Here is a 23,349-nt window from a genome sequence, read left to right as displayed (position 1 = left end):
AACCGCTCACAACTGTCTGAAAAAAAAAAAAAAGAAAAATCAAAACAGAAATCGTGCAAAATGTGGAGAAAAAGATATGACGTAAGTCTTTAGTGGGTGTAGGTCTATCTATATAGAAGAAGCGGTAAATACCATTGCATGTAGCGGGGGAAACACACAATGGCGACCGTATGGATTCTGGGATCTCCATCGTGCACTGCAAGGGGGGATATATTGCCACTCCATATATGGGAGGATGCCGGGATAAACCAATATAAGGGAGAGAGACACCCCCCCCCCTTCCTATTTACCCAATTGCCGTCTTCTTCCAGTGTTACCCGGCCTGGTTGTCCAAGGTTCCCGCGGTTCCTCTTTTGGTGAGTTTTTCCAGTCTCCAATTTTCATTCCCCATTTTCCATTTCTAAAAAAGGGGATTTCACAATTGGTGTACTCTATTTGTAGTTCCCTTTCAAGGAGCAAGCCAAGAGCAAGCCAAGAGCACAAAATGTCTGCGCCTGCGAAGTACTTCAAGGTCACACAGCTCAAGTCCACCATTGGGCTCCCTAGACTCTACAAGGACACCCTCGAGACCCTTGGTTTGAGGAGGAGACACCAAACGGTTTACCATAAAATCACTCCACAGCAAGCGGGGCAGATTGCCAGAGTTAAGGAGCTCGTCAAGGTCGAGCTCTCTCCCGTGTACAAGGACAAGGCGCAAATGAGGGCAGAGAGAAAACCATTGCCTGGGTTTGTTGTTGTTAAAAGGAGAGCTTAGGGAGGTCTCTAAAGACACGTGCATAGTAGTACATCTTGTTTATAGAAATTGGAAACACTTTATATCGCCACTGTATAGTATAATACCTAGACTTGAAACCTTCAAGGACGTTCTTTGTAGAGCGTATGTGCGGAGAAACTTGTATACATTATTGTAGAGAGATACACAGAGGGCGCCTTAGCAAGTGTAGAGAAGGGAGTAAAGAAGAGAAGAGTAGAGTAGAGAAAAGACGAAAAGAGTAGAGAAGAGAGTAGGATAATGGGGATCACGGGGTTGCCTTTAGGGCTTTTGATTGTAGTGTTTTTTTAATCATTTGTTTGTTTGTTTGGTACCAATGGCCTTGACTAATATTCATTGTCATTCAATGCACTGATAAGATCTGAAGCATTGATACTAAAATCCACGTTTTTGAGAGAATTAAAAGGATTACCATGTGCATGTGCACTTGTGTAGGATTGGTTGTAGATTTCGGTGTCACTTGACACCAAGCTATCGTCGACCATTTTCATGATGGCCTTGGCACTAATACACATGGAACTGTCAAACTTGGAGTAGTTCATATGTTTTGATTTGTTTAGTCTCTCATTAGTTAGTCTTTTGATTGGTGACTTGTTTGCCAAGGTCCTCAATAGAGTCTCTTGTCTCTTTGGAGAGGTCTTGAGGTGATCATTGACACTCCTTCTTGGCGTTGACGGTGTAAGGACACCCGCGTCCATGAGATTGCTTGGTCCAAGACTGATTTCCATTTCATCTTCACCGTCAGTTTCAGTCATGTCTGCTTCGGAGTCATTGTCCAAATCGGAATTCTCAAGCCTTGAGACTTCACCTTCGTCACTTCGATATAGTACCTCGTCGTCACTGTACTGGACGTTTTCAAGTGGCTCGTATTTCAAGTTGGCCGCTCCACTCTGCGAGACGTTCAAGAGATAATCCCCAAATTGAAGTTGCGAGTCTTGTTTTGTTTTAGTAAAACACTGAAGAACAGGATCATCCAATGGTTGTCTCTTCCCACCAACCACAGGAATGTACTTGTAGTTCACGGGCTTGGTATACTTCTTAACAACGTTCCGGTAAAAGGTCACGTCGGTTGTGAAGTCGAGTTTGGGCTGCTTGTTTTTCAGGTACACTTCATTAGTTTGAATATCACTGTAGAAAAATGGATAAACTGCATCTTGTTCATTCTGTAAGATGTTGTTGAACTTATAATCTGGCTCAGCGGTCATCCTAGCACACGAGGAAACATTCTTTTTCACCTTCTCCCTTATGGAAATGTTTTCCTTTGCGGTTGTTCTTCTCACAATCTTTAACGGTTTTAGACTTTGTTCCATATATGTGGTTTCCATGTTATTCATCATTTTTTTCCAAACCTGCCCTTTTTACCTTTTCCAAAGGAGAGGAAGAAAGAGGCACAATAACTGCAAACTAATAAGGATTTCAAAATATCAAAAGGACAACTCTAATAGTTATTCGACACGGGACAATGCACTCTTAACTTGTGAATCTTACTCTATTCTTTTAATAAGATTTCCACATTGAGGAAAACGTAAACATGGGCCAGATCCATATACCGAAAGCGGAAATTCGCCCAATGCGGCAAATGGAAACACAATTTTTATTTTTATTTTTATTTTTATTTTTATTTTTATTTTTATTTTTATTTTTATTTTTATTTTTATTTTTATTTTTATTTTTATTTTTATTTTTATTTTTATTTTTATTTTTATTTTTATTTTTATTTTTATTTTTATTTTTATTTTTATTTTTATTTTTATTTTTATTTTTATTTTTATTTTTATTTTTATTTTTTTCCTTCTCCTCTACAATTTTAAATTTTTTCCAAAGTGGCGCAGTGCTTTGTAATTAATGGAAATTTGAAACAGTTTCCAAAGTGGCGCAGTGCCTTCTAATTAAAGGACATTCCAGATTTCTCAGCTGCGATGGATTCTATTTTTAAGATTTTACAATGGATAAACTCCATCAATAAAAGAGTAGTTTTATCAAACAACTCGATTTTGAAGAGCAAATAGGGACCATATAAAACTTCTAGATTTGGGTCAGCATGTCGATAGTGGAATGGGGTAACGACCAAGTATTGCTATGGTTGAGAAACAGAAACCAGCCTGAAAATGTTCTGCGAAGTTTTAGAGAACACAACATAACGGGGCTGACCTTGCCCATGCTAAACTCGCAAGATTTGAAGGATATGGGGATCCCCACCCTGCGGGATCGACTGACCATATTGGAAAACATCCGTGAGTTAGTCTTTGAGAAGAATGCGCTAGGCGAGGTATCGTTTGATCATCCATTGCTTAGTGAACTCCAAACAACTGTTATATCTTCGGCTTTGATGAAATCGGTAGCCAAGTCAATTGTTGATGAGACTTCACAGAAATTGGTGGAAACGGCAGATCCTTCAAGGAAGGAGTACCATACCTTATCTGTCAAGATCAACAAGTTAAGAGAGGAGATTTTGCCAATTTTAAAGGAAATGCAGGATCACAAACCCTTACCTCCGCCTATCCAAACGTCGTCTTCTACTTTGGAGCAACCTGTACATACCATATCCAGACCGCCATCGAGACCAATTTCCGGACCAACCTCCGGTCCTTCCTCCAGACCAACCTCAGGCACGGCATCACGAACTGTTTCTAGGGCTACCTCGCAGAATGACATTTTACAATCGCATCAACATAATCGAGTTGCTTCTCCAACCTTGAACAAAACCCCATCATCGCCATCAAGGAGGCCGTCACTACACACTACTAAATCCAAGAGAACTTCTGTCCATGAAGAAAACGATACATTGAAGCAATTACGTGCCAAAACAGAAGATCCTTGCTATAAAATCTTACAGGCCGCAATGAAGAGCCACCGTTTGGATCGTAGTGAATGGAGGAAATATGTTCTAGTCATATGCTACGGCGGAGATAAGGAGCGTGTACTACGATACGATGAAAAACCAGTACTGGTATTCAAAGAATTGAGCGAGTTGGGGCTCTCCCCCTCCATCATGTTAAGACAAGTTGAGGATAGTGATGATACAGGTAATATAAACTACGAAGACTATGAAACACCAGGTGGAAGACTATAAATGACCAGAATCGAACCTCTAATATGGTCTGAATTTCCTTCTTTGTTTCATCAACTTGACTCTCTCTTGATCTTCCTTGAACTTGGTTAACAAACTGTTCATCTCAAGCTTCTTCTTTTCTCTAATTTGGAATCTATAGAAATCCTGCTTCTCTTTTCTCTTCTCCTTCTTCAACAACGCTTCGTCTTGCTCTAGATCGGACTTCTTCTTCATCGACCCTAAAATATCCGACTTTGTTTTCTTTTGCGACCCAACAACAAGTGTAAATCCATCTTCATCAACGATGGTTCTCATATTAGAAACTTCTTCTTCGGCAATCTTCTCCTTCTTTTGGAAGTCCACTAGGGCTTGAGTAACCTCCCTCTCTAAACTAGTTCTGTCCAATACTGGGATTCTAGAATACCTCGATATACCTGTCTCATTATTCGGTAGACTCCATTGGAGTGGCTTTTTTATTTTCTTTAGACTGTCTAGAAACAGTTCAAGCGAATCCCTGTCCAGGAATGTGACAACACTACTCCCAAACGGTAATTTTTCCGAAGCACTCAATTCAACACCCAACTCTTCATTGGTTAACACACTCAGATTAACATGGATGTCGTAATTTATGCCACTACCAATACTCGATACCCGACTTTTATCGATGGCCTCACGGACTAGAACTTCTTCTATATGGCACCCCGTGTTCACTTGTCGGAATAGATCTTTCACAGAATCAAGGGTCCAGTCAGGTAATGGATTAATCAAAAATAACTTTCGAGTTGTGTCTATTTGTTCATTTGGATCTTTACTCAAATGTGGCTTTATATAACACAAATGGACAGACTCTGGTAAGTTTGCCGTAGCTGCAAGACTGATCTGTAGGGGGACAAATCCTTTGATTGGGGAAAGCGCCATTCCAGGTGTATCTGTTCTATGGCGTGACAGGGTGTTAGGCAAAGGAGTACCTTAAGAGGTTTCCCCCATTGGAGGAAATTAGGTAAAAAATCATGCTCACATGCAAAAAATTCTTTGTAGATAAAATTTTTCATTATAAAGCTCGCCCCACTACTACTGTACTAATGTAATGTAACGAAGGGCTTTCTTTCCAATTCAGAGTCAAACCAAGCGGTAACTATGGCTACTAAGACGTGTGCAGCACCAAATTGTGGCAAGGAGACCACATCCAACTTGAAATGTCCGATTTGTCTGAAACAAGGACTGAACCAGTATTTCTGTAACTCAAACTGTTTCAGAGGTTCATTTTCCCGTCATAAGGCAATCCATAAAAAGGAAGGTATTGAAACGTACGATCCATATCCGGAGTACGACTATAGGGGCACTCTAAGACCTGTTTTCCCCTTGACTCCAAGACGGGAGGTTCCAGACTCTATTGCCAAACCGGACTATGCGAAGAACGGTGAGCCAACAAGTGAGTTGAAGAATGACAGAACAAACAAAATCAAGGTTTTGAGTGGTGAAGAAATCGCCAAAATGAGAGAGGTATGTAAGCTAGGTAGGGAGGTTCTCGATGCTGCAGGCGCAATGGTTAGACCAGGCGTAACTACTGAAGAGATTGACCGGGTTGTTCACGAGGAAAGTATCAAAAGAGGAGGATACCCATCACCTTTGAACTATTTCAACTATCCTAAATCCGTCTGTACTTCTGTGAACGAGGTAATTTGCCACGGTATTCCTGATGCAAGGCCATTGCAAGATGGCGATATTGTCAATATCGATGTTTCCCTATATAAGGATGGTTTCCATGCTGATCTTAATGAGACCTACTATGTCGGCGATAAGGCAAAAAGTAATCCAGATACTGTCAGACTAGTCGAAACGACACGGGAAGCTCTTGACTTGGCCATTGCTGCAGTTAAGCCCGGTATCCCTGTTCGTGAGTTTGGTAACATCATTGAGGAGCATGCAAATAAGAACAACGTGTCCGTTGTGAGAACCTACTGTGGCCACGGTGTAAACAATCTCTTCCATTGCCAGCCTGAAATCCCCCACTATGCCAAAAACAAGGCCATTGGTACCTGTAAGCCGGGCATTTGCTTCACCATTGAACCTATGCTTAATTTAGGCACTTATAGGGATGTCTTATGGCCAGATGGATGGACCTCAACTACAGCAGACGGAAAATTCAGTGCACAATTTGAACACACATTACTAGTCACCGAAGACGGTGTCGAGGTTTTGACAGCAAGAACAGCTGCCTCCCCAGGAGGCCCTGTTCCTAGGATTTGATTACGGGGCAGGCATAGATGAATACCTTACATTGTATAGATATGTATCTACGGAGAAGTTATAGAACGCGTAAACGCTGAGAAGGAGGTTTATGAAATTATTTTGTGTACAACATACGCAACAACGTTTATAGTAGTTATTTCACTTTTCCATGATTTTCCTTGTCTATTTGTGAGCAAACCAGTTTTGTTAGAGGTAACAATGGACAAGGCGGAGATTGGGAAGATCGATCCATACGTGGTATTGGGCATACGTGCAGATGCTGACGCCAGGAGTGTGAAGAAGGCGTACCATAAGCTCTGTTTGCAATACCACCCTGATAAGAATGAAGGGTTCAGGCAAGAGTTTGATCGTGTGCAGCTTGCCTATATGGTTTTGAGCGACGAGAAGAAGAGGAAAAGGTACGATAAGACAGGGGTGCTATCGGTTGATGATAGTGGCGATTTTGACTGGGAGGCGTACTTTGAAGGGGAGTTCAATGAGGTGACCAAGGAGATGATTGAGAAGGACAGGAAGGAGTACCAAGGTAGTGAGGAGGAGCGGGACGATATAAGGAAGGAGCTCATCGAAGCCCATGGGAACATGGAGAGGCTCTTTGAGAGCGTCATCCATTTAGAGTTCAGCAAGGACGAGGAGGATAGGGTGTACAAGATATGCGAGGAACTGGTGAAGGAGATCGACCACCATGCTATTCCGCAGTGGGAGAAGTACGTGAAGGAGAGGAAGAAAAGGGTGCTGAAGCTGGAGAGGCGGAGAAAGCGGGAGGCTAGAGATGCCAGTGAATCTGCAAATGACATTGGCGACATGGGGCAGTTGCAGATGATGATTGCAGGTAATGCGAGGAGAAGGAAGTCACAGTTTGACGATATACTGGACAAGTACAGCCAACCGCAAAAGAAGGTCAAGAAGAAGAAAACTTGAGGTTGATGATGTACACTTTTTTCTTTAGGGCATTTCTATCCTTGGATATATACGATACAATTATATTTTTTCAATTCTCTAAGTACCGAACTTCCTTCACCAAAGGACTGTATACAATGAAACTAGCCCCCGAGGATGGTTGGACGGGTTCAGTCCTGTTAGAATGCAGGGGATAATCCAGCAGAGCAGTCCCTCCACAGCCACCAACGTCTAGTGGGTTTGTTGTAGACCATACCGCCATGTCTATGTGCCTATGTGCCCATTCCACAGACTGTAGAAACACAAGACGTTTTCAGGTTTGGTCCTGCAGCGGGTCCAAACCTGCATGTATTGGTGGATAGCTGTCATTTTCGACAGTGCTGCTCTACTGCAGCCTAGTACAGGGTCATATCGGAGAGAGAGAGAGATATAAATAGAGAGAGAGAGAGAGAGAAATAGAGAAACAGAAAGACAGAGAGACCAGGGCCCAAGGTGTTAGTCGGTTTGCTCTTTGACAGCAAAAGGAGAAACGCAGTTTCTTAGCTATGCTTACCCAAATCTAGTCCAGATGCTGTACATACCTGTTGTCACCCATGCCGCACTCTTTACTGTCCAACCTGGCCTTCAAAGCGGTCACTCTTTGTCCACCTTGGTTTGTATATACTGACCCCACGGACACAGCCCCACCGAGTCCTTGTGGCATTGCAACAGGCCTTGTAGAGCGCACACGTTGCATGAACTCCCCCCCCCTCCCTACTGCCGCTACAGACACTACAAGGGAATCTCTGACACTTTTTTCCAGCGGCGAGTAATCGCCCCCTCCATCAGCTGCATTTGTCTCCAACAGTATACTGAAGAAGCAAACTGTTGCCGGCATCGCATGTGACGACGAGAGCCGGGGGTTGGTTTGTTTTATCACCAAATATAAACTGTTTAGAAAAAAAAGAGGGTAAAGACAACCCAACTAGAGTCAACCAGAAAACTCTAGCGGACACATTATTGCCCAAAGAGGCAACTTTTGAGATCAACACTTTTTCTCCAAAGGGCTGGAAAAGGCGTCGCGGCAGAGCCACTGGAAAAAAAAAAGTGTCAAATTCATCATACGAGAACGAACTTGAGGGAAAGGAAGCTGGGGAGACGATGCAATAGAAGAGATGTAATACCATACATCATCTGCTAGTATACTAAGCAACACAATAAAATACAATAAAATAGAACAAAACACAATAGAGCAAAACACAATACAATAAAACACAATACAATAAAACTCAATACAATCCAAAACCAAAAGGTAAACATTCACTCTCTCCTACACTCTCCAATTGCCATACATGTCCTGTCCCCACGCACATCCACGGTTCCCAACTGTCCCTACCAATCCAGCACAGAACCTGCTTCCTTATATTGACCTTCCCCGCGTAGAGGGAGCCAATGTCGCCAACCCACCAGCGTCACGTGTCCTGAAATCACCACATGAACCCATTGCGTCTCTATATGGGCCAGAAATGCTATTAATTGTCCCCTTCTCCACTGAGGTGAAGGTATATTCCATACTATTACAAACTGATGTTCCAGTGACTCTTGCAATTTGGAAGAATCCTCCCTCTCATTTGGATCTCGGAACAGCCTTGCCCGGCTCTGCAACTTTCCATGCACACCATCCGGCACATTCGATCGAACCAATAGAACACCACCTCCCTCGTCATAGGTTTGCAGGCGTTACATGTGTTGCTCTCCTCCTTAGATGGGAAGAACAAATGGATTTTGATAATTCCCTTATAGACGTCTCTTATTTAGAATTCCGTGGGGAATCTACATCCATTTCCCGCGCAATTGGATCTCTCGCGCATGTTGTCTATGAGAAAAAACCTCAACTGGAGGACCACAAAACAATGGCCTCGTTCATGAACAACACACTTCTCCAGTAATGTATACCTCCTCTGAATCTGTAATAAACATAGAAGTTAATATATAGTGACCTCAAAAGATACACAAGGAAACTGTAAACGGTGGCCATGACAGCTAAACGCAGTCTGTCTCCACTAAGACCCTTGTCGACGAGCGAGGTGTCGATTTCACAGGTATCTCCAGGCGGGAAGAGACGCCATTTGAATAGCGTCAATGACGATTCATTGATGTCCCTCTCATTGCCCTCACCTAGTGCTTCTCCTATCCATTCAAGTACAGATTCAAGTGAGACGTCGAACTTGCCGTTACTATTGTCGATTATCAAAAACACGCCAAGGGGAGAGTTGTCCCATTTACATGCTTTTCTATTGAATTTTTTAAAGAGGGACATTCTCTTGGGACTACCTCTTGAGATATCCATTGTTATTTTATCGCAACTAGACAAAGGCGACTTGGTTCATTGCATGATGGTGTGCAAGCAATGGAACTTGCTTATAAATAATACCCCGGAATTATGGAAACGTCTTATATTTAGAGACTCTCTAATAACCAGTGCGGAGGAATTCGAGAGAGACTATGCAGCCCTTGAGCAGAATGGTACTAAAAGGGTGAACATTCCGAAACAAATGTACAAACTTCGATATACAGTATTGAAACGTTGGATGGATCCAACCTTCACCCCCCATCGCCAGGTTCTTGAAGGCCCGGATTTGAATGTCATCACTTGTCTCCAGTTCGATAATGAGAAAATAGCCGCTGGCTCAAATTCATGCCAAATTCTCATTTATAATACTCAATCAGGTGAGTTGATACATACATTACTTGGCCATACAGGCGGTGTTTGGGCAATGAAGTTCTATGGTGATATACTTGCATCTGGATCCACCGATCGCACAGTGAGAATATGGAATACACGCACGGGGAAATGCACCCACATCTTTAAGGGACATACGTCCACAGTGAGGTGTCTTGAAATTGTACAACCGCAACGGATCGGAACCGATGTCCAGGGGAACCCTATAATGTTCCCCGAAGAACCTATGCTAGTGAGTGGGTCAAGAGATGCAACACTCTATCTATGGAAGCTACCTATCAATGACTCGGATTCAGAAGCTCCTTGGGAGTTTGACGTTGGTGAAAATCCGTACTTTGTCAACGTATTAAAAGGCCACTTGGCCAGCGTGAGAACAGTGACTGCTTATGCAAACCTCGTCATTTCAGGTAGCTATGATTCTACGGTGCGTGTGTGGGACATCTCCACATGCGAGTGTAAATATACATTGGAAGGGCATTCTGACCGGATTTACTCTGTTGTTTATGATCCTCATAGACATAGGTGCTATTCAGCTAGTGTGGATAATACAGTACGTATATGGGATCTGGAAACAGGAGAGTGTTTGCATATATTGGAAGGCCATCAAATATTGGTTGGTCTGGTCACTGCTTCCCGGAATGCACTTGTATCGGCGGCGGCAGACTCAACAGTCCGTGTCTGGGACCAAGACACGGGACATGCAAGAGTGGTTTTCCGGGGGCATTCTGGCGCCATTACCTGTGTTGTCAACGATGATTTCAAAGTTGTGAGCGGTTCACAGGGAATGCTGAAATTGTGGGATGTACAAACGGGTAAGTTTGTAAGAGATTTAGTTGAAGGTGTAGATGGTTCTGTATGGCAAGTATGCATTGACTGGAAACGTTGCGTGAGTGCAGTTCAGCGTGGTGATGTCACCGTCTTAGAGGTTCTTGATTTCACCAAGGGTCTAGTCTAGTCTAGTCTTTTTCCTACATTTGTCGTTATTTTTTTTTTTTTTCCCAAAAGTGTGGATCTTCGTTTATCAAGTGGTTCGAGTGGTTCATCGTACGGACGACTATCACTCGATTGTTATTAGACGGTATTTCGGTACGAAGGAGGATTTTTGTTGAGTACGATCTATACTTTCTACAGGTTTATACAAGATACGTACAGTTATATAAGTACCGTGCTACCGGCACGTGTTGGCTCCATGCTCAGGTTGCTGACATGAGGGGAATACCATCTGTTTTATCTTTAGCGCACAGCGTAGCATAGAATACAGTATCGTCCAATGTCTCTATTCACCGATCTCTTTATTATCTCGCTGCTTACACCAGTGACAAACTATGTCAACCGGAAAAAGTGCATGGTTTTAGAACACTACAATCCAGAGGACCGGAAGGAGTATGCCAAGCATTGGCTCAAGCAGACCCAGGTGTATGGAAAAGCCGTGAGAGAGTATCTCGATGAGGAGGATGCAACGGCCGATGTCGATACGGCGCTTAAACTGATCTTGAATGTATAAGCTGGTCTATATATTTAAGTACATTTTTCTACGCTTAAATAGTAATTGGGAGTTCTTTGGAAAATAGCAACGCTACAGGATAGACCTGTTTAATTGTAAATGAACTGTAGAGTCTCTGATATGTTGCATTTCCTTCAAAGTTGACACTTAATGGCTGTGTCGTTTGGTCCGTGAAAGGGAAAAAAACCGCTTGGTGCTTTCTAGTGGCGCATTCAGGTTTTTCCGAAAGCACGTGCCTGCGCCACATCAGTATTTTCTTTTTTACCACAAACAAAAAAAAAAACTCGATAGTGGAAAAAGAGGAAAAAAAAAAGTTTCAGATTCCAGAGACTTTTCCAGTAGTTGAGTTTCATCTATTTTTCAGCAATAAAACACCGTCCCCGGCAATGTCTACGAGAAAAAAAGGTGTGTTACAACAAAACCTGGATAACAGTGTCTATAATCACATACTTAAATTGCTGGACGACAAAACAGCAACTCTAAAATTATCTCCTAATAATGAAACAGGATTTACAACGGCACTTGCCAAAGACTTGAGCTATGATGAAATCATGCAGTATATTCGATTGCAAGACAAAACTATGGGCAGAATGAAGATGGATCTACTGGGGAAGGCCATCGATAGGGTATGGGCGGAAATCAAGGAGGAGGAGGCAGTGGAATTGGCAGAATTAGGAGTGACTCCTAGGATTGAACATCCAAAGGATGAGGTTGAAGAATCAGGATTGATGGAGGTTACAGATTTGAATATTGCCAATAAGAATATTGTCAGTTTGTGGAATCAGGCAAACACAAGCACCAACGAAAATGGCCCTAATGATGGAAAGACGGTGAAAACTTTGGATAAAGAAGAAAAAGAGAGTAATAAAAAGCGCAGAGGTAAAGAGGAAGGAAGTAAGAAGAAACGGGTCAAAGTGGACAGGTCACCACCAAAGGCCTCTCTCAAACAGCTAGGTGGGTTGGACGAAGTCCACGCAGAATTGATGGAGGTTGTAGGTATGCCCATATTGCATCCTGAAATATACTTGTCTACAGGTATTCAGCCTCCAAGGGGAGTGTTACTCCATGGACCTCCAGGTTGTGGTAAAACCTCCATAGCAAATGCGCTTGCCGGAGATCTAGGGGTTTCCTTCATCAACATCTCGGCACCTTCGGTTGTGAGCGGCATGTCTGGTGAGTCCGAGAAGAAGGTTAGAGAACTGTTTGATGAAGCAAAATCGTTGGCACCATGCATTATTTTCATAGACGAAATTGATGCAATCACACCCAAGAGGGATGGAGGTGCCCAGCGTGAAATGGAGAGACGGATCGTTGCACAGTTACTCACATGTATGGACGAACTGACCCTTGAAAACACAAACGGCAAACCTGTTATAGTTATTGGGGCTACCAATCGACCAGACAGTTTGGATGCTGCGTTGAGAAGAGCTGGTCGGTTTGATAGGGAAATCAGTATCAACGTTCCAAGCGAAGCTGCCAGATATCATATACTGAAAAGCATGACTGAAAATTTGAAAATCTCAGGTGAATTGGGGTTGAAGGAATTGGCCAAAATGACACCTGGGTTTGTTGGTGCTGATTTAAAGGCATTGGTTACCTCTGCTGGTGTTTCTGCAATCAAAAGAATCTTTAGCACGCTATCGGATGAAAATGGGCAACTGCCGTTTGATTTTGAGGAGGAGAAAACACAAGAGGAGCAACAAGAACACTGTGAGGATGTCGACATGGATAGACCACAAGATGAAGAGTTTATAACGCCCCTAACAACTCCAATGTCACCGTCTGGCAACCAGAGGGCGTTTGCAGAAGTTGCGATATCGCCAAAGTTGTGCTCTCCTGGAAGCAGTGTATCGATCATCCAAAAATTCCTAGAGAAACATCCAAACCCATTGACTGAAAAGCAGCTGGAACCTCTCTGTATAACAAAGGAAGATTTCCTAACAGCACTACCAAGTATCCAACCTACAGCTAAGCGTGAAGGGTTTGCTACCGTTCCTGATGTCACATGGGCCAATGTTGGTGCATTATCTAACATCAGAATAGAATTACACATGGCCATTGTTCAGCCTATCAAGCATCCTGAAATTTACTTGAAAGTTGGTATTTCGGCGCCTGCTGGTGTTCTAATGTGGGGGCCACCAGGTTGTGGTAAGACATTGTTAGCCAAGGCTGTTGCGAATGAATCTAAGGCTAACTTCATCAGTGTCAAAGGACCAGAACTATTGAATAAGTATGTTGGTGAGTCTGAACGTGCAGTTCGTCAGGTCTTCTCTAGAGCACGCGCTAGTGTCCCTTGTATAATCTTCTTTGATGAATTGGATGCCCTCGTACCGAGAAGAGACACGAGTTTGAGTGAAAGTTCGTCCCGTGTGGTGAATACACTATTAACAGAGCTAGATGGTTTGAATAACAGGAAGGGGATTTTTGTCATTGGTGCAACCAATAGACCAGACATGATTGACCCCGCAATGTTGAGACCCGGTCGATTAGATAAGTCGCTATTTATTGAACTGCCTAATGCAGCGGAGAGACTAGACATATTGAAGACATTGATCAAGTCGAACGGAACACCGCTATCCAGTGATATCGATTTGAGCTCTATATCCCACGATGAAAGATGCAGAAACTTCTCTGGTGCAGATTTGTCGTCCTTAGTCAGGGAAGCATCAGTCATTGCTTTGAAGAGAAAGATTTTCACCGGGATCAAGAATTTGGACGAATATGTTGACGAGGAGGCCAGTGATATGTCCAACATTGTTGTTACTGCTGACGATTTTGACAAAGCTCTTGATGCTACTAAGCCATCGGTCAGTGATCGAGATCGTGCTAAATACGAGAAGCTCAACAAAAGACTAGGATGGGACAAAACGGGCGTCAGTGCCCCAAGTAAAGAAGAAGTTGCAGATATTTGATTCCAGCCCCCACTAGCAATTGGCAACTTGTTTTTTTTTTCTCACATAGATATTTGTGTATTCAATCCATACCTGTATAATAACGTGAAACTTCTCTTAGAGAAAAGATATACACCAACATGTTCCAGAGTATGGAGGTTTAGCCAGTGCTCCCCTCCCATTACACGTTGCTGTTTGGGTAGTCCTTTCCCCTGCATGGACATGGAAAACTTATACATGATTAAACACACCTTTAGTTGGTACGTGAATGATCAGCACCAGATAGAAGTATCAGTTCTAGTTCCCCAGAAACTCTTTCTAAATGTGGAAGAAAAAAACAAAAGGTAGCATTTACGTACCAAAGTAGAAAGCTATAAGTTCAAAAAAGAGAACAGAAACCACTTTAAATTCCAGATAATCACTACAACAAGAGCCATTTTAACTTCACACTGGTTCAAAGCTTAACCGAAGATGATACCTATTGGGTCTACTCTGTTGTTCTGTTGAAACCAAACGGGAAAGAAACAACGAGCTGCTACAAATTACCGGAGCGTAATCCATGGATTTGCTCTGTTTGGAATGCAACGCGTGAGCGAGTTTTGACCTTTTTCAATGGACAGAATACACAGCATACACGAAATAGTCACACAAACACAACCACGCCTGCACCCTCCACCAGTCAGCATATAGGCAGACACAGCCACTGGAAGTAACATTTTGCAATGAGTCAAGAGAACGCCGAAAACCCCCCGCTTTCCCCCAGCGTCTCCAGCACGCCTCGTTTCCAACAGGCTAGAGATACACGAGAGGAGTTTAACAGCACCAACAGCACCAACAACATGAGTTTCGGCTTAATCAAGTCACCCATTATGGCCAACGGGCTAAATTTGGATCCATTCGACTACAAGCCGCCCACAATGGCATACTCTGGATCGACGAGTGAGCAGCTGCTGTCCAGTGGCCGACTTGTCAATTCTAGTCCTAGGGAGATACATAGTGATAATAACAGCACCACGAGCAGTAGCGAAGCTGGTGTTCTTTACAAACTAAGGGAGAACGAGAATAACGATCAGTATAAGGTTGATTTCAATAAGATGGATCCAGATGTGCACAAATGCCTAAATCAAATTGAGGAATTCAAGGAGAGGGTGATAGGTAACGCGTCTAGCGAGGAGGACAGTAGGCAACAGTTGGTGATGTTTATGGAGTCATTCAAATCGACGGTATTACGGTTAAATTTGAAGAACTCTTTATTGAAGAATGAGATATCCAATATCCGGGACGATTTCAGTATGGAGAGGTTTATGTTAATGAAGAAGATCGACCAACTTGAAAAGACATTGCGTATGACACAATCAGAGAACACTGCAATCAATGAACGGAACTTGAAGTTGATAAAGTACATCAAGACACTAAAGAACGAAAAGCTGAAATTCTTTATAACAGAGAATTACAAATTGAAGGACAGAATCGAGATGTTGGAAACGCAGCTCCGTTTGTCGAACCCGTCGTACGTGGTGGGTTCCCCGCTGAGTACGAATTCCAATACATTACCAATCCACATTTCTACGCCTAATGCGTGTACGGGGAAAACGCCCTCAGATGAAGTTCTGTCGCCTAAAAACACAACGAAACTCGATGCACTAAGTCTGTTGGCCAGTGAATACCTTCATAATGAGTATCCCGATATTGTAATGGATGGGTTATCCTCCAAACGCAGAAAATCTGACTGATGCGTCTTGTAAGATTGTGTATAGCAGCCTGCTTCTCTTGCAGTATATAATAGAAAGGAGAATATTGCATTAATATGACAAAGCTTTGGCCGTACGCTCGAAATTGCCTAATCGGGTAACTGCTGGTCTGGGGGAGATTCATGTGAAGATGAAAATTCAAGCATGTTTCGCTGTTTGTGTAAATCGAAGACTTTTGGACAGTAGAGAGGAGTTGAGTAAGACAGGAGCAGTTTGTCTCTCACGTCACATACATCAGAAACCAAGTCGTTTAGAATGTCTTCATTATTAGAAAAGTCATTGGATGAGATCATTGGATCGAGTTCAAAAGGTCCAACTAGAGTACGTCATTAATCGAGATTTGTATATACCCCCCTGGAAATGAGTGAAGATGGAGGGGCAGCTGAATCAACACAGCACGCAAATAAACAAAATAACTAGACGAATTGGTCAATGAAGATAGATACTAACAGAAGCCCCCCGATATAGAACCGCAATGCGCACAAGACAGGCAAAAGAGGAGGAGTGAATAAGCCAAGCCATCGAGGTGGGCGTGGAGCTAGAGGTAATTCCAGAAGTGGAGGACACAGAGGTGCACGGCCCTTTGGAGGATCTGGTTCCAATGGGAAAGCGACGGAAATCAAGGTGACCAATCTACATCCCGATTTGACTGCGCAGGATTTGGGCAAATTGATGGAGACCATTGGGCCAGTTGTGCAGGTTGATTTGAAGTTCAATACGTTGGGCAAATCCACCGGTGTTGCCTATGTTGAGTTTGAATCGAGCAGGGATGCAAGAGAGGCGATCAGAAGGTTTGATGGCCGGTTAGCGGCGGGCCAGATCATCAACGTGTCAACCACGATGTCATTATTGGACAGAATTGGAGGCAGACAAGGCCAGGAGCTCAGAAGGGAGAGACAAGCTCCAAAGAGTAAGAAGAACAAGCCTAAGGCGCCTCCACGTAAATCCCTGGAAGATCTAGATAACGAGCTATTGCAGTACATGAACGGCGCAGCGCCGGTGGATGCTGTTGGAGGCCAACCAGCACAAGAACAAGCACAGGGGCAAACAGACATGTCAGTGCCAGCGGACGGGTCAGCTGAGCAGCAACAACAGTGGGGACAAGTTGCTGCAGCGGTGCCTGCAGTTGGTCATGTTGAGGATGCAGGTCAAGGAATTGCGTCTACCGAAGCCCACGAAATACACGGTGATGAAGCCAACGGTGGTGCTGCTCTGGATGCATTCCCCGTTGCCAACAACGACGTTGCAATGGAGTAGAGTTTGCAGTAGCTAGGCGAACAGTAAGTAAGTGGCTAAACTAGGTATCTCTGCAGTGATGTGTAACTATTTAAAATCTACAACGACGTCGATGGTGAATGTAAGTGGCGCCAAGAAAGGGAGAGCCAAAGCTGTTTGGGGCAGTGTGTACAACAGGGTGGAAATGTGTACGGGGGAAAGAGAAGGGTGACAGAGAAGGGGTAATGGGTTCTCTTTGAGCCAGGATTTAAGATGGTCGAATATATTATTATAAATATGAAGACATGTAATACATGAGATCCGTATACAATATAGAGGGGGGGAAGGGGGGAAGGGCGTAGTGGATTAGTGCAACACGTTACAACTATTTAAGAGTAACAACTGCAGGACAGCCTAGAGCACCCTTGATAGAGCCGTATAGGGCGAATTGTAAGGAGGTCAAAGTACCCACCATGACGAATCTTGTTGGTAAACCTGCAAAGGAGCCTCTAACACCCAATTCCTTAGCCAATTGGATCAACAATCCAACTGTGGATTGGCCTGGTGCCTTCTTTGTCTTGTTGACCTTGGACAACAAGGTGTCAGCTGGTTGGGAGACAAATGCAGCCATACAACCTGCAATGACACCTGCACCCAAGTTGATACCGGTGGTAGCGGTTGATGATAATTGATCCTTTGGAGTACCAACAGCTGCATAGATAGCTTCTGCTGCTCTCTCATAAGTCAAGAACTTTGCAATATTATAAGGAATTTGCTTGAACAAGATTGGGGTGAAACCAGCATAAAAGGATCCTACACCTTCTTCCTTTAAGATTCTGGAGAATCCACCAACTAAACCATTAGCAAAAGTTGGTTGAGAGACCAATCTAATTCTAGTAGCTTCAAGTGGACAAAGTGCAATGTCGGCAAAGAATTCTGCAGTTGCTGCAGAACCAATATAGACTGCGTCCTTATACTTGGAGGCGGTATCGTAACCTAAGTAGTCAATAAAGATCTTCTTGAACAACTCGTAACCACCAAACTTGAAAGCACCTTGAATGGAATAACCCAAAACAGTTGGACCTAAACCAGTCAAGAGGGCACCAGCACCTTCTTGAGAAATGATTTTCTTAAAGGAGCCAACCATACCGGTGTTGTAAACAGTTGGTTCTAGTTGGATTCTAGTCTTGACAACATCAATAGGAGTCATGGAACCATGAGTAACACCACAACCAATAGCACCTGCTAAGGCGAATTTGGAATAATCAAGAACAGAGAAGGAAGGAATAACTGGTGCAGAAGAGGAAGACATCGTTGTAAGTAGGAATAAGTCCAATTAGATGGTAAAACAAACTTCAAGAGTAAATTCTGTTAAAGAAAAAAGGTATATAAGAAAACTTGAATAAAACATCCCAACCAAATCCACCAGGTTGAAAGTATTTGAAAAATTGCCATCATCACCAAGCAGCGCTGCCAGCAAATGGAAATCGACAACGAATCGTGGCAAAAAGGGAGGTTCCGTAAACACACGGGGGGGGAGAAAAAGGAAAAAAAAAAAGCGCAACCGCGTTTTTCTTTAAGAGGGAAATCGGACATGGAAAACGGAAAAATGGATTTTCGCCGGTGAATATAAGCAATATTGCGGCAATCGACGCGTCGGTGTTCACCATGTGTTTTTTTTATTTCCCCCCTCCCTTTGTTTTTCTTAATCAGATTGCTTGCACAGCCAATTGCAGCACAACACTGGTGGTTGCCAATTGGATTTGCATTTGCGTAAAGTCTTACAGACGTGTCTACATTGAGCCATGACGGTGGTAGTGGTATTTACAGTTGTATTTACAGTTGTATTTGTGGTTATATTTATGGTTATATTTATCATATTTAAAAGGCGTCCCTATATACGCTGCTAATTGATAAGCACCATGGCACTGTAAAATGGACTTTCCCTTTAGAGATGCGCGATTTTCCAAGCTGCGCTAAAACACGCGTCTCTTCTATTGGTGGAGAAAAAAAAAAAGAAAATATCCAAAGTCACATGCGGTGGTGCACGGGTGGCATGTTTCTTTTTCCCCATTGAGCGTTGTTCCCCCCCCCCCCCCCCCACTCTGCACTTGCCTGTTTCGGCAGCGCACTCTTGAGAATACTTCAAGTCCTTTTTTTCATTCCTCAGTAAAGAAAGTGGAAATTAGAGAGACACTCATTGAAGAGTGCCACTTTGGGTCAAGTGCTACTGTCTTTAAACACTTTCGCCTCCCTACAATCCACAAAGTCATGTCTGCTCTACAACAACAACAACAACAACAACAACAGCTCACTGTTCCTTCGTCCACCATCATTTCCTCCGCTTGGGACGTTGCCTTGTCGAACGCCATTGTCAAGACAGGCCTTGGTTTTGGAGGCGGTGTGGTTTTGTCTGTACTCTTGTTTAAGAGGAGAGCCTTCCCTGTCTGGTTGGGCGTTGGTTTTGGTTTGGGCAGGTCCTACGCAGAGGCAGACTCTGTTTTCAGAGAGGCCGGTATTAGAAGAATCGATGCTTAGACCCAGACATCAGAGTGCTCAACAACCACACCCCTCTTCACCCCTCCCCTCACCATCACTTCACTTCACTTCACTTCACTTCACTTCACTTCACTTCACTTCACATCCATCCGAGTACAATTCGCCCCTCGTATCAGAGGCGTCTAAATGGTGATTGGCTCTCATGGCGTACACAAGATGAAAACTGAAAAGCAACAACTCGTCCCCCATGCATGCGTCTCTTGACTTTATTCGCCTACTGTACATTTCTTATTCATTACTTTGAATTTCAAATAACCGGAAAATAACTACAATTAAAATTTGTCAATCTTCTACCTCCATTGGTGGCTGTTTACACGTCTAATATTCTATTTATTTATACATGTCTTTATAAATATCATTAAAATTAAGGTCCATTTCATTTATTAAGTACAAGGCCGTCTACAGAAGTGCTCTTTACTTTGTATGCCCTTCTCTTTGCCTTGTAGTGACGGTTGTGTAAGCGGTATGGCATTTTCACATCATGAATCCTAAGAGTAGCTTGCTGATTTTCTAGCTTTCTGGCCAGTTGACTAACTGACCTGTTGACTAACTGACCCGATGAGTGACTACTTTGTCAGTTTCCTAACTCCCCAGATTATCACCGTTTCGGTACGCTCTTACTTGGAGTCCTGTTGCTGGCAGTGAACTCGCTCAACGGCGTGGCATTCAGTCACAATGACGTTCTCCAGCGGGACCACCCAGTCCAAATGGAAAACGTGGCAAATTGTAGACGCTTGGGAGTCTCTCCATCAGTTACACCGGTCACATCCATCGTAAAGAACGGACCATCGAACCTCACGTACTGGCTACATATCCACACAGATCGGTTGCCGATCTCGCCACGAGAAGCACTTCGCCTGCAGAACATCTACGTGTATAAGAACATTCACTTTGATGCATTGCAACGACACGAGCAATCGCATCATGCCAAATTGGCTTCTTTTGGCCACAAGCTCATCCATGACAGGGGCAACCAGCTTCTATTTAGTTCCATGCTACATTGTAATGCATTCATAATTACAGACACAAAGAAAATCCCAACTTCTGTTGAAACACTCTAATCGACATCCAACTAATGTAGTCAAAACCTGAAACCTTCTAATGTAGAGTCCATTGGGTTTCCAAGACTCTTGTATCGAGCAATCTCTCTCTCCACACACATTGATCCCATCCATGTGCGTGCATCCACCAGGGTCTCCGTGCAATTCATCAATGTGGTGACAATCCAATGCTGTACTACTGATTAACCGCCCATCCTTCTGTACAGTGAAGATGTTTGCCAGCAAAAGAGGGTAATTTCCTTCAACTTCTGCTCCTTTTCTATCCCTTTCTCTCTCTTACTAGAAGAAAAGCGGGCCTACAATATACTATACATATACGTAGTCCTGAAATACTCCGTACAGGTCTCTCTGGCACTCTCTTTGTACATAGGAGTACGCCTTCCAAGCCTTTTGGAACCGAAAAAATCGATGTAAGTGAAAGACCCTTGGAGGAACAAACTCTCTATTCCAACAAGTCAAGATAAGATAATCGAGAATTGGGGGAGTCATACATATCTGTTCAGAGTCAAATATACCCACCAGAGTCGCCAAAAGTCTAGCCGCGGCACATCCCTACAGCCGTATGCGGAGAAGGTTTCGAGTCACACAGAGTCACACAGAGTCGAGCAGAGTCTGTGGAAATTAGACGGAGTCCCGCCAGCGGAGGGTGCAGTCAGTACGAGTCACTTGATATGAAAACAAGTTTCTACAGAGTCACCAAGACCAGCCTAACTCTGTCCTAACTTCTCCATTGAGACCCTTCATAGTCCAATTTCTCTTCATTTGACACTTTCAACGGTTTGTTTCTCCCCTTATCTACTTCACCTTTTCCTATCTCGGTAATTCTTCTTCTCCAGTGTGTCTCCCTTGCTTCTCTTGACCTTCCAAAGTACCCTTCCAACACCATGATACCCTTCTGAAACCCTCATTTCTATTAACCCTTCCCACACCACTCGCAAGGACCGAACCACACCGAGAAAATAACGCAAATTTTTTCACTCGACTCACAATAGACAACGTGGCATGTCCTCGAGGAGAGATATCGCTACTACACCAGATACACGGGGAAGAACATCATATATCCTTTCAAATGAGGCCATATTTCGGCTCTAAGGGTACGGTTCCCCATACTTCCCAATTTCTCCCATCATTCTATCGTTCATGTAGCCCTTGTAAACGGCACCTTCTTGTAGAGTGCCGCTTGCCCAATTGGGTAACCTGGATCCGCATAGTGCGGGTTTCCCGCTTTGAGAAACTCCGTGGATGGTGGCCACAGGCGGGAAAAGTCTCTGGATCGGGTATCTGATTACTCACTGTTTGTACACAGTGGTGTATATAAATAGAGTTGGATATCCTCGAGTTGGATTATCGAAATGCAAGAGTTTGGATTACTAATACCTCTAACAGACTTCAATCCTGTACTTTGAAATATTAGGACAAAATATTAAGAGAAAAACATAAAGACATTGAGACAACGCAAAATGCCAGAACAAACACAGCAATTTCCAACCCATAACGAATTCAGAAGTGATACATTCACTGTGCCTACCCAGAAGATGCTGGAATCGGTGCTGACTTGCACTGTTGGTGACTCTGTTTACAAGGAAGACCAAGACTGTCTTGATCTCGAAGACAAGGTGGCGAGGCTAAGTGGACATGAAGCTGCCCTATTTTGCTCCTCCGGTACAATGTCAAACCAAATCGCCCTAAGGGCACACTTATTCCAGCCTCCACACTCCATCCTCTGCGACTACAGAGCCCATGTCTACTCGCACGAGGCCGGTGGATTGGCCACTCTCTCGCAGGCCATGGTTTCGCCAGTCAGACCCGCCAATGGAAATTACATAACATTGGATGATATCTTGGAAAATTACATCCCGGATGACGGTGACATTCATATGGCACCAACCAAGGTTGTCTCGTTGGAGAACACCTTGCATGGTATCATAACCCCGTATGAAGAGATTGAGCGCATTTCTCAATGGTGCAAAGAAACGGGTATTCTCTTACATTGTGACGGTGCAAGGCTATGGAATGCATCCGCAGAAACTGGTATCTCCATCCACGATTACTGTAGATTGTTTGATTCCGTCTCCCTTTGTTTGTCAAAATCTTTGGGTGCACCATTTGGTTCAATTCTTGTTGGTAAAAAGAAGTTTATTGAAAAATGTAACCATTTCAAAAAGCAAAATGGTGGTGGTATTAGACAGGCGGGTATGTTGGCCAAGATGGCTTCCATTGCAATCGATGACAACTTTGACAAGATCAAAATCTCCCATCAATATGCTAAAAATGTCGGCCAGTTTTGCGTTGAGAAAGGTATACCTTTGGAATCACCGGTTGATACATCGTTTGTGTTTCTTGATTCCAAGAAGTTCAAAGTTAACCCTTCAACTTATGATATCATTTCCAAAAAATACAATGTCAGAACAATGGGTAACAGACTGGCTTTCCATTATCAGAATTCCCCAGAAGCTATCGAAAACCTAAAGTCGGCGTTACTTGAGGCGTACCAAGATTCCTTGGTCCATCCGTATACAACCAAAGGTGCAGCAAAACTGTATCGTACTCCTTCCGTCAGTTCAACTAAAACATTAGTTGAGCATGTTCATCATTAACTACTCGCATACCATTGGCTCTTTACTAAGAAAATACACACACACACACACACACACACATACATAAATATATAC

The 23,349-nt window shown here is 43.4% G+C and overlaps 14 protein-coding genes across 14 annotated transcripts; 11 read left to right on the top strand and 3 right to left on the bottom strand.

Annotated features, from left to right (window-relative positions):
- Positions 1–484: 484 nt before the first annotated feature.
- On the top strand, positions 485–754 carry C5L36_0D00840 (uncharacterized protein; the record flags this gene model as incomplete). Its single annotated transcript, XM_029466963.1, has 1 exon — positions 485–754. The coding sequence occupies one exon, from the start codon at positions 485–487 to the stop codon at positions 752–754; it is 270 nt and encodes an 89-aa protein (XP_029322823.1).
- A 344-nt stretch (positions 755–1,098) lies between these two features.
- C5L36_0D00830 (uncharacterized protein) lies at positions 1,099–2,109 on the bottom strand (the record flags this gene model as incomplete). The annotated part of the gene is made up of 1 exon (XM_029466962.1): positions 1,099–2,109. The coding sequence occupies one exon, from the start codon at positions 2,107–2,109 to the stop codon at positions 1,099–1,101; it is 1,011 nt and encodes a 336-aa protein (XP_029322822.1).
- A 704-nt stretch (positions 2,110–2,813) lies between these two features.
- On the top strand, positions 2,814–3,845 carry C5L36_0D00820 (uncharacterized protein; the record flags this gene model as incomplete). The annotated part of the gene is made up of 1 exon (XM_029466961.1): positions 2,814–3,845. One exon carries the CDS (start codon positions 2,814–2,816, stop codon positions 3,843–3,845), a length of 1,032 nt encoding a protein of 343 aa, XP_029322821.1.
- An 18-nt stretch (positions 3,846–3,863) lies between these two features.
- C5L36_0D00810 (uncharacterized protein) lies at positions 3,864–4,742 on the bottom strand (the record flags this gene model as incomplete). The annotated part of the gene is made up of 1 exon (XM_029466960.1): positions 3,864–4,742. One exon carries the CDS (start codon positions 4,740–4,742, stop codon positions 3,864–3,866), a length of 879 nt encoding a protein of 292 aa, XP_029322820.1.
- A 219-nt stretch (positions 4,743–4,961) lies between these two features.
- Positions 4,962–6,074, top strand: C5L36_0D00800 (uncharacterized protein; the record flags this gene model as incomplete). Its single annotated transcript, XM_029466959.1, has 1 exon — positions 4,962–6,074. One exon carries the CDS (start codon positions 4,962–4,964, stop codon positions 6,072–6,074), a length of 1,113 nt encoding a protein of 370 aa, XP_029322819.1.
- A 201-nt stretch (positions 6,075–6,275) lies between these two features.
- C5L36_0D00790 (uncharacterized protein) lies at positions 6,276–6,995 on the top strand (the record flags this gene model as incomplete). The annotated part of the gene is made up of 1 exon (XM_029466958.1): positions 6,276–6,995. One exon carries the CDS (start codon positions 6,276–6,278, stop codon positions 6,993–6,995), a length of 720 nt encoding a protein of 239 aa, XP_029322818.1.
- Positions 6,996–8,305: 1,310 nt separating this feature from the next.
- Positions 8,306–8,902, top strand: C5L36_0D00780 (uncharacterized protein; the record flags this gene model as incomplete). The annotated part of the gene is made up of 1 exon (XM_029466957.1): positions 8,306–8,902. The coding sequence occupies one exon, from the start codon at positions 8,306–8,308 to the stop codon at positions 8,900–8,902; it is 597 nt and encodes a 198-aa protein (XP_029322817.1).
- Positions 8,903–8,989: 87 nt separating this feature from the next.
- On the top strand, positions 8,990–10,651 carry C5L36_0D00770 (uncharacterized protein; the record flags this gene model as incomplete). The annotated part of the gene is made up of 1 exon (XM_029466956.1): positions 8,990–10,651. One exon carries the CDS (start codon positions 8,990–8,992, stop codon positions 10,649–10,651), a length of 1,662 nt encoding a protein of 553 aa, XP_029322816.1.
- A 935-nt stretch (positions 10,652–11,586) lies between these two features.
- On the top strand, positions 11,587–14,112 carry C5L36_0D00760 (uncharacterized protein; the record flags this gene model as incomplete). Its single annotated transcript, XM_029466955.1, has 1 exon — positions 11,587–14,112. The coding sequence occupies one exon, from the start codon at positions 11,587–11,589 to the stop codon at positions 14,110–14,112; it is 2,526 nt and encodes an 841-aa protein (XP_029322815.1).
- A 701-nt stretch (positions 14,113–14,813) lies between these two features.
- On the top strand, positions 14,814–15,824 carry C5L36_0D00750 (uncharacterized protein; the record flags this gene model as incomplete). Its single annotated transcript, XM_029466954.1, has 1 exon — positions 14,814–15,824. The coding sequence occupies one exon, from the start codon at positions 14,814–14,816 to the stop codon at positions 15,822–15,824; it is 1,011 nt and encodes a 336-aa protein (XP_029322814.1).
- A 273-nt stretch (positions 15,825–16,097) lies between these two features.
- Positions 16,098–17,099, top strand: C5L36_0D00745 (uncharacterized protein; the record flags this gene model as incomplete). Its single annotated transcript, XM_029466953.1, has 2 exons — positions 16,098–16,163; positions 16,311–17,099. 2 exons carry the CDS (start codon positions 16,098–16,100, stop codon positions 17,097–17,099), a joined length of 855 nt encoding a protein of 284 aa, XP_029322813.1.
- Positions 17,100–17,442: 343 nt separating this feature from the next.
- Positions 17,443–18,369, bottom strand: C5L36_0D00740 (uncharacterized protein; the record flags this gene model as incomplete). The annotated part of the gene is made up of 1 exon (XM_029466952.1): positions 17,443–18,369. One exon carries the CDS (start codon positions 18,367–18,369, stop codon positions 17,443–17,445), a length of 927 nt encoding a protein of 308 aa, XP_029322812.1.
- Positions 18,370–19,328: 959 nt separating this feature from the next.
- Positions 19,329–19,595, top strand: C5L36_0D00730 (uncharacterized protein; the record flags this gene model as incomplete). Its single annotated transcript, XM_029466951.1, has 1 exon — positions 19,329–19,595. The coding sequence occupies one exon, from the start codon at positions 19,329–19,331 to the stop codon at positions 19,593–19,595; it is 267 nt and encodes an 88-aa protein (XP_029322811.1).
- Positions 19,596–22,137: 2,542 nt separating this feature from the next.
- On the top strand, positions 22,138–23,274 carry C5L36_0D00720 (uncharacterized protein; the record flags this gene model as incomplete). The annotated part of the gene is made up of 1 exon (XM_029466950.1): positions 22,138–23,274. One exon carries the CDS (start codon positions 22,138–22,140, stop codon positions 23,272–23,274), a length of 1,137 nt encoding a protein of 378 aa, XP_029322810.1.
- Positions 23,275–23,349: the final 75 nt, after the last annotated feature.

Source organism: Pichia kudriavzevii, chromosome 4 (genome assembly GCF_003054445.1).
Source record: "Pichia kudriavzevii chromosome 4, complete sequence".
NCBI classification, from domain to species: domain Eukaryota; kingdom Fungi; phylum Ascomycota; class Pichiomycetes; order Pichiales; family Pichiaceae; genus Pichia; species Pichia kudriavzevii.
The sequence above is the reverse complement of the archived record's forward strand: the minus strand, read 5'-3'. Positions and strand labels throughout refer to the sequence as shown.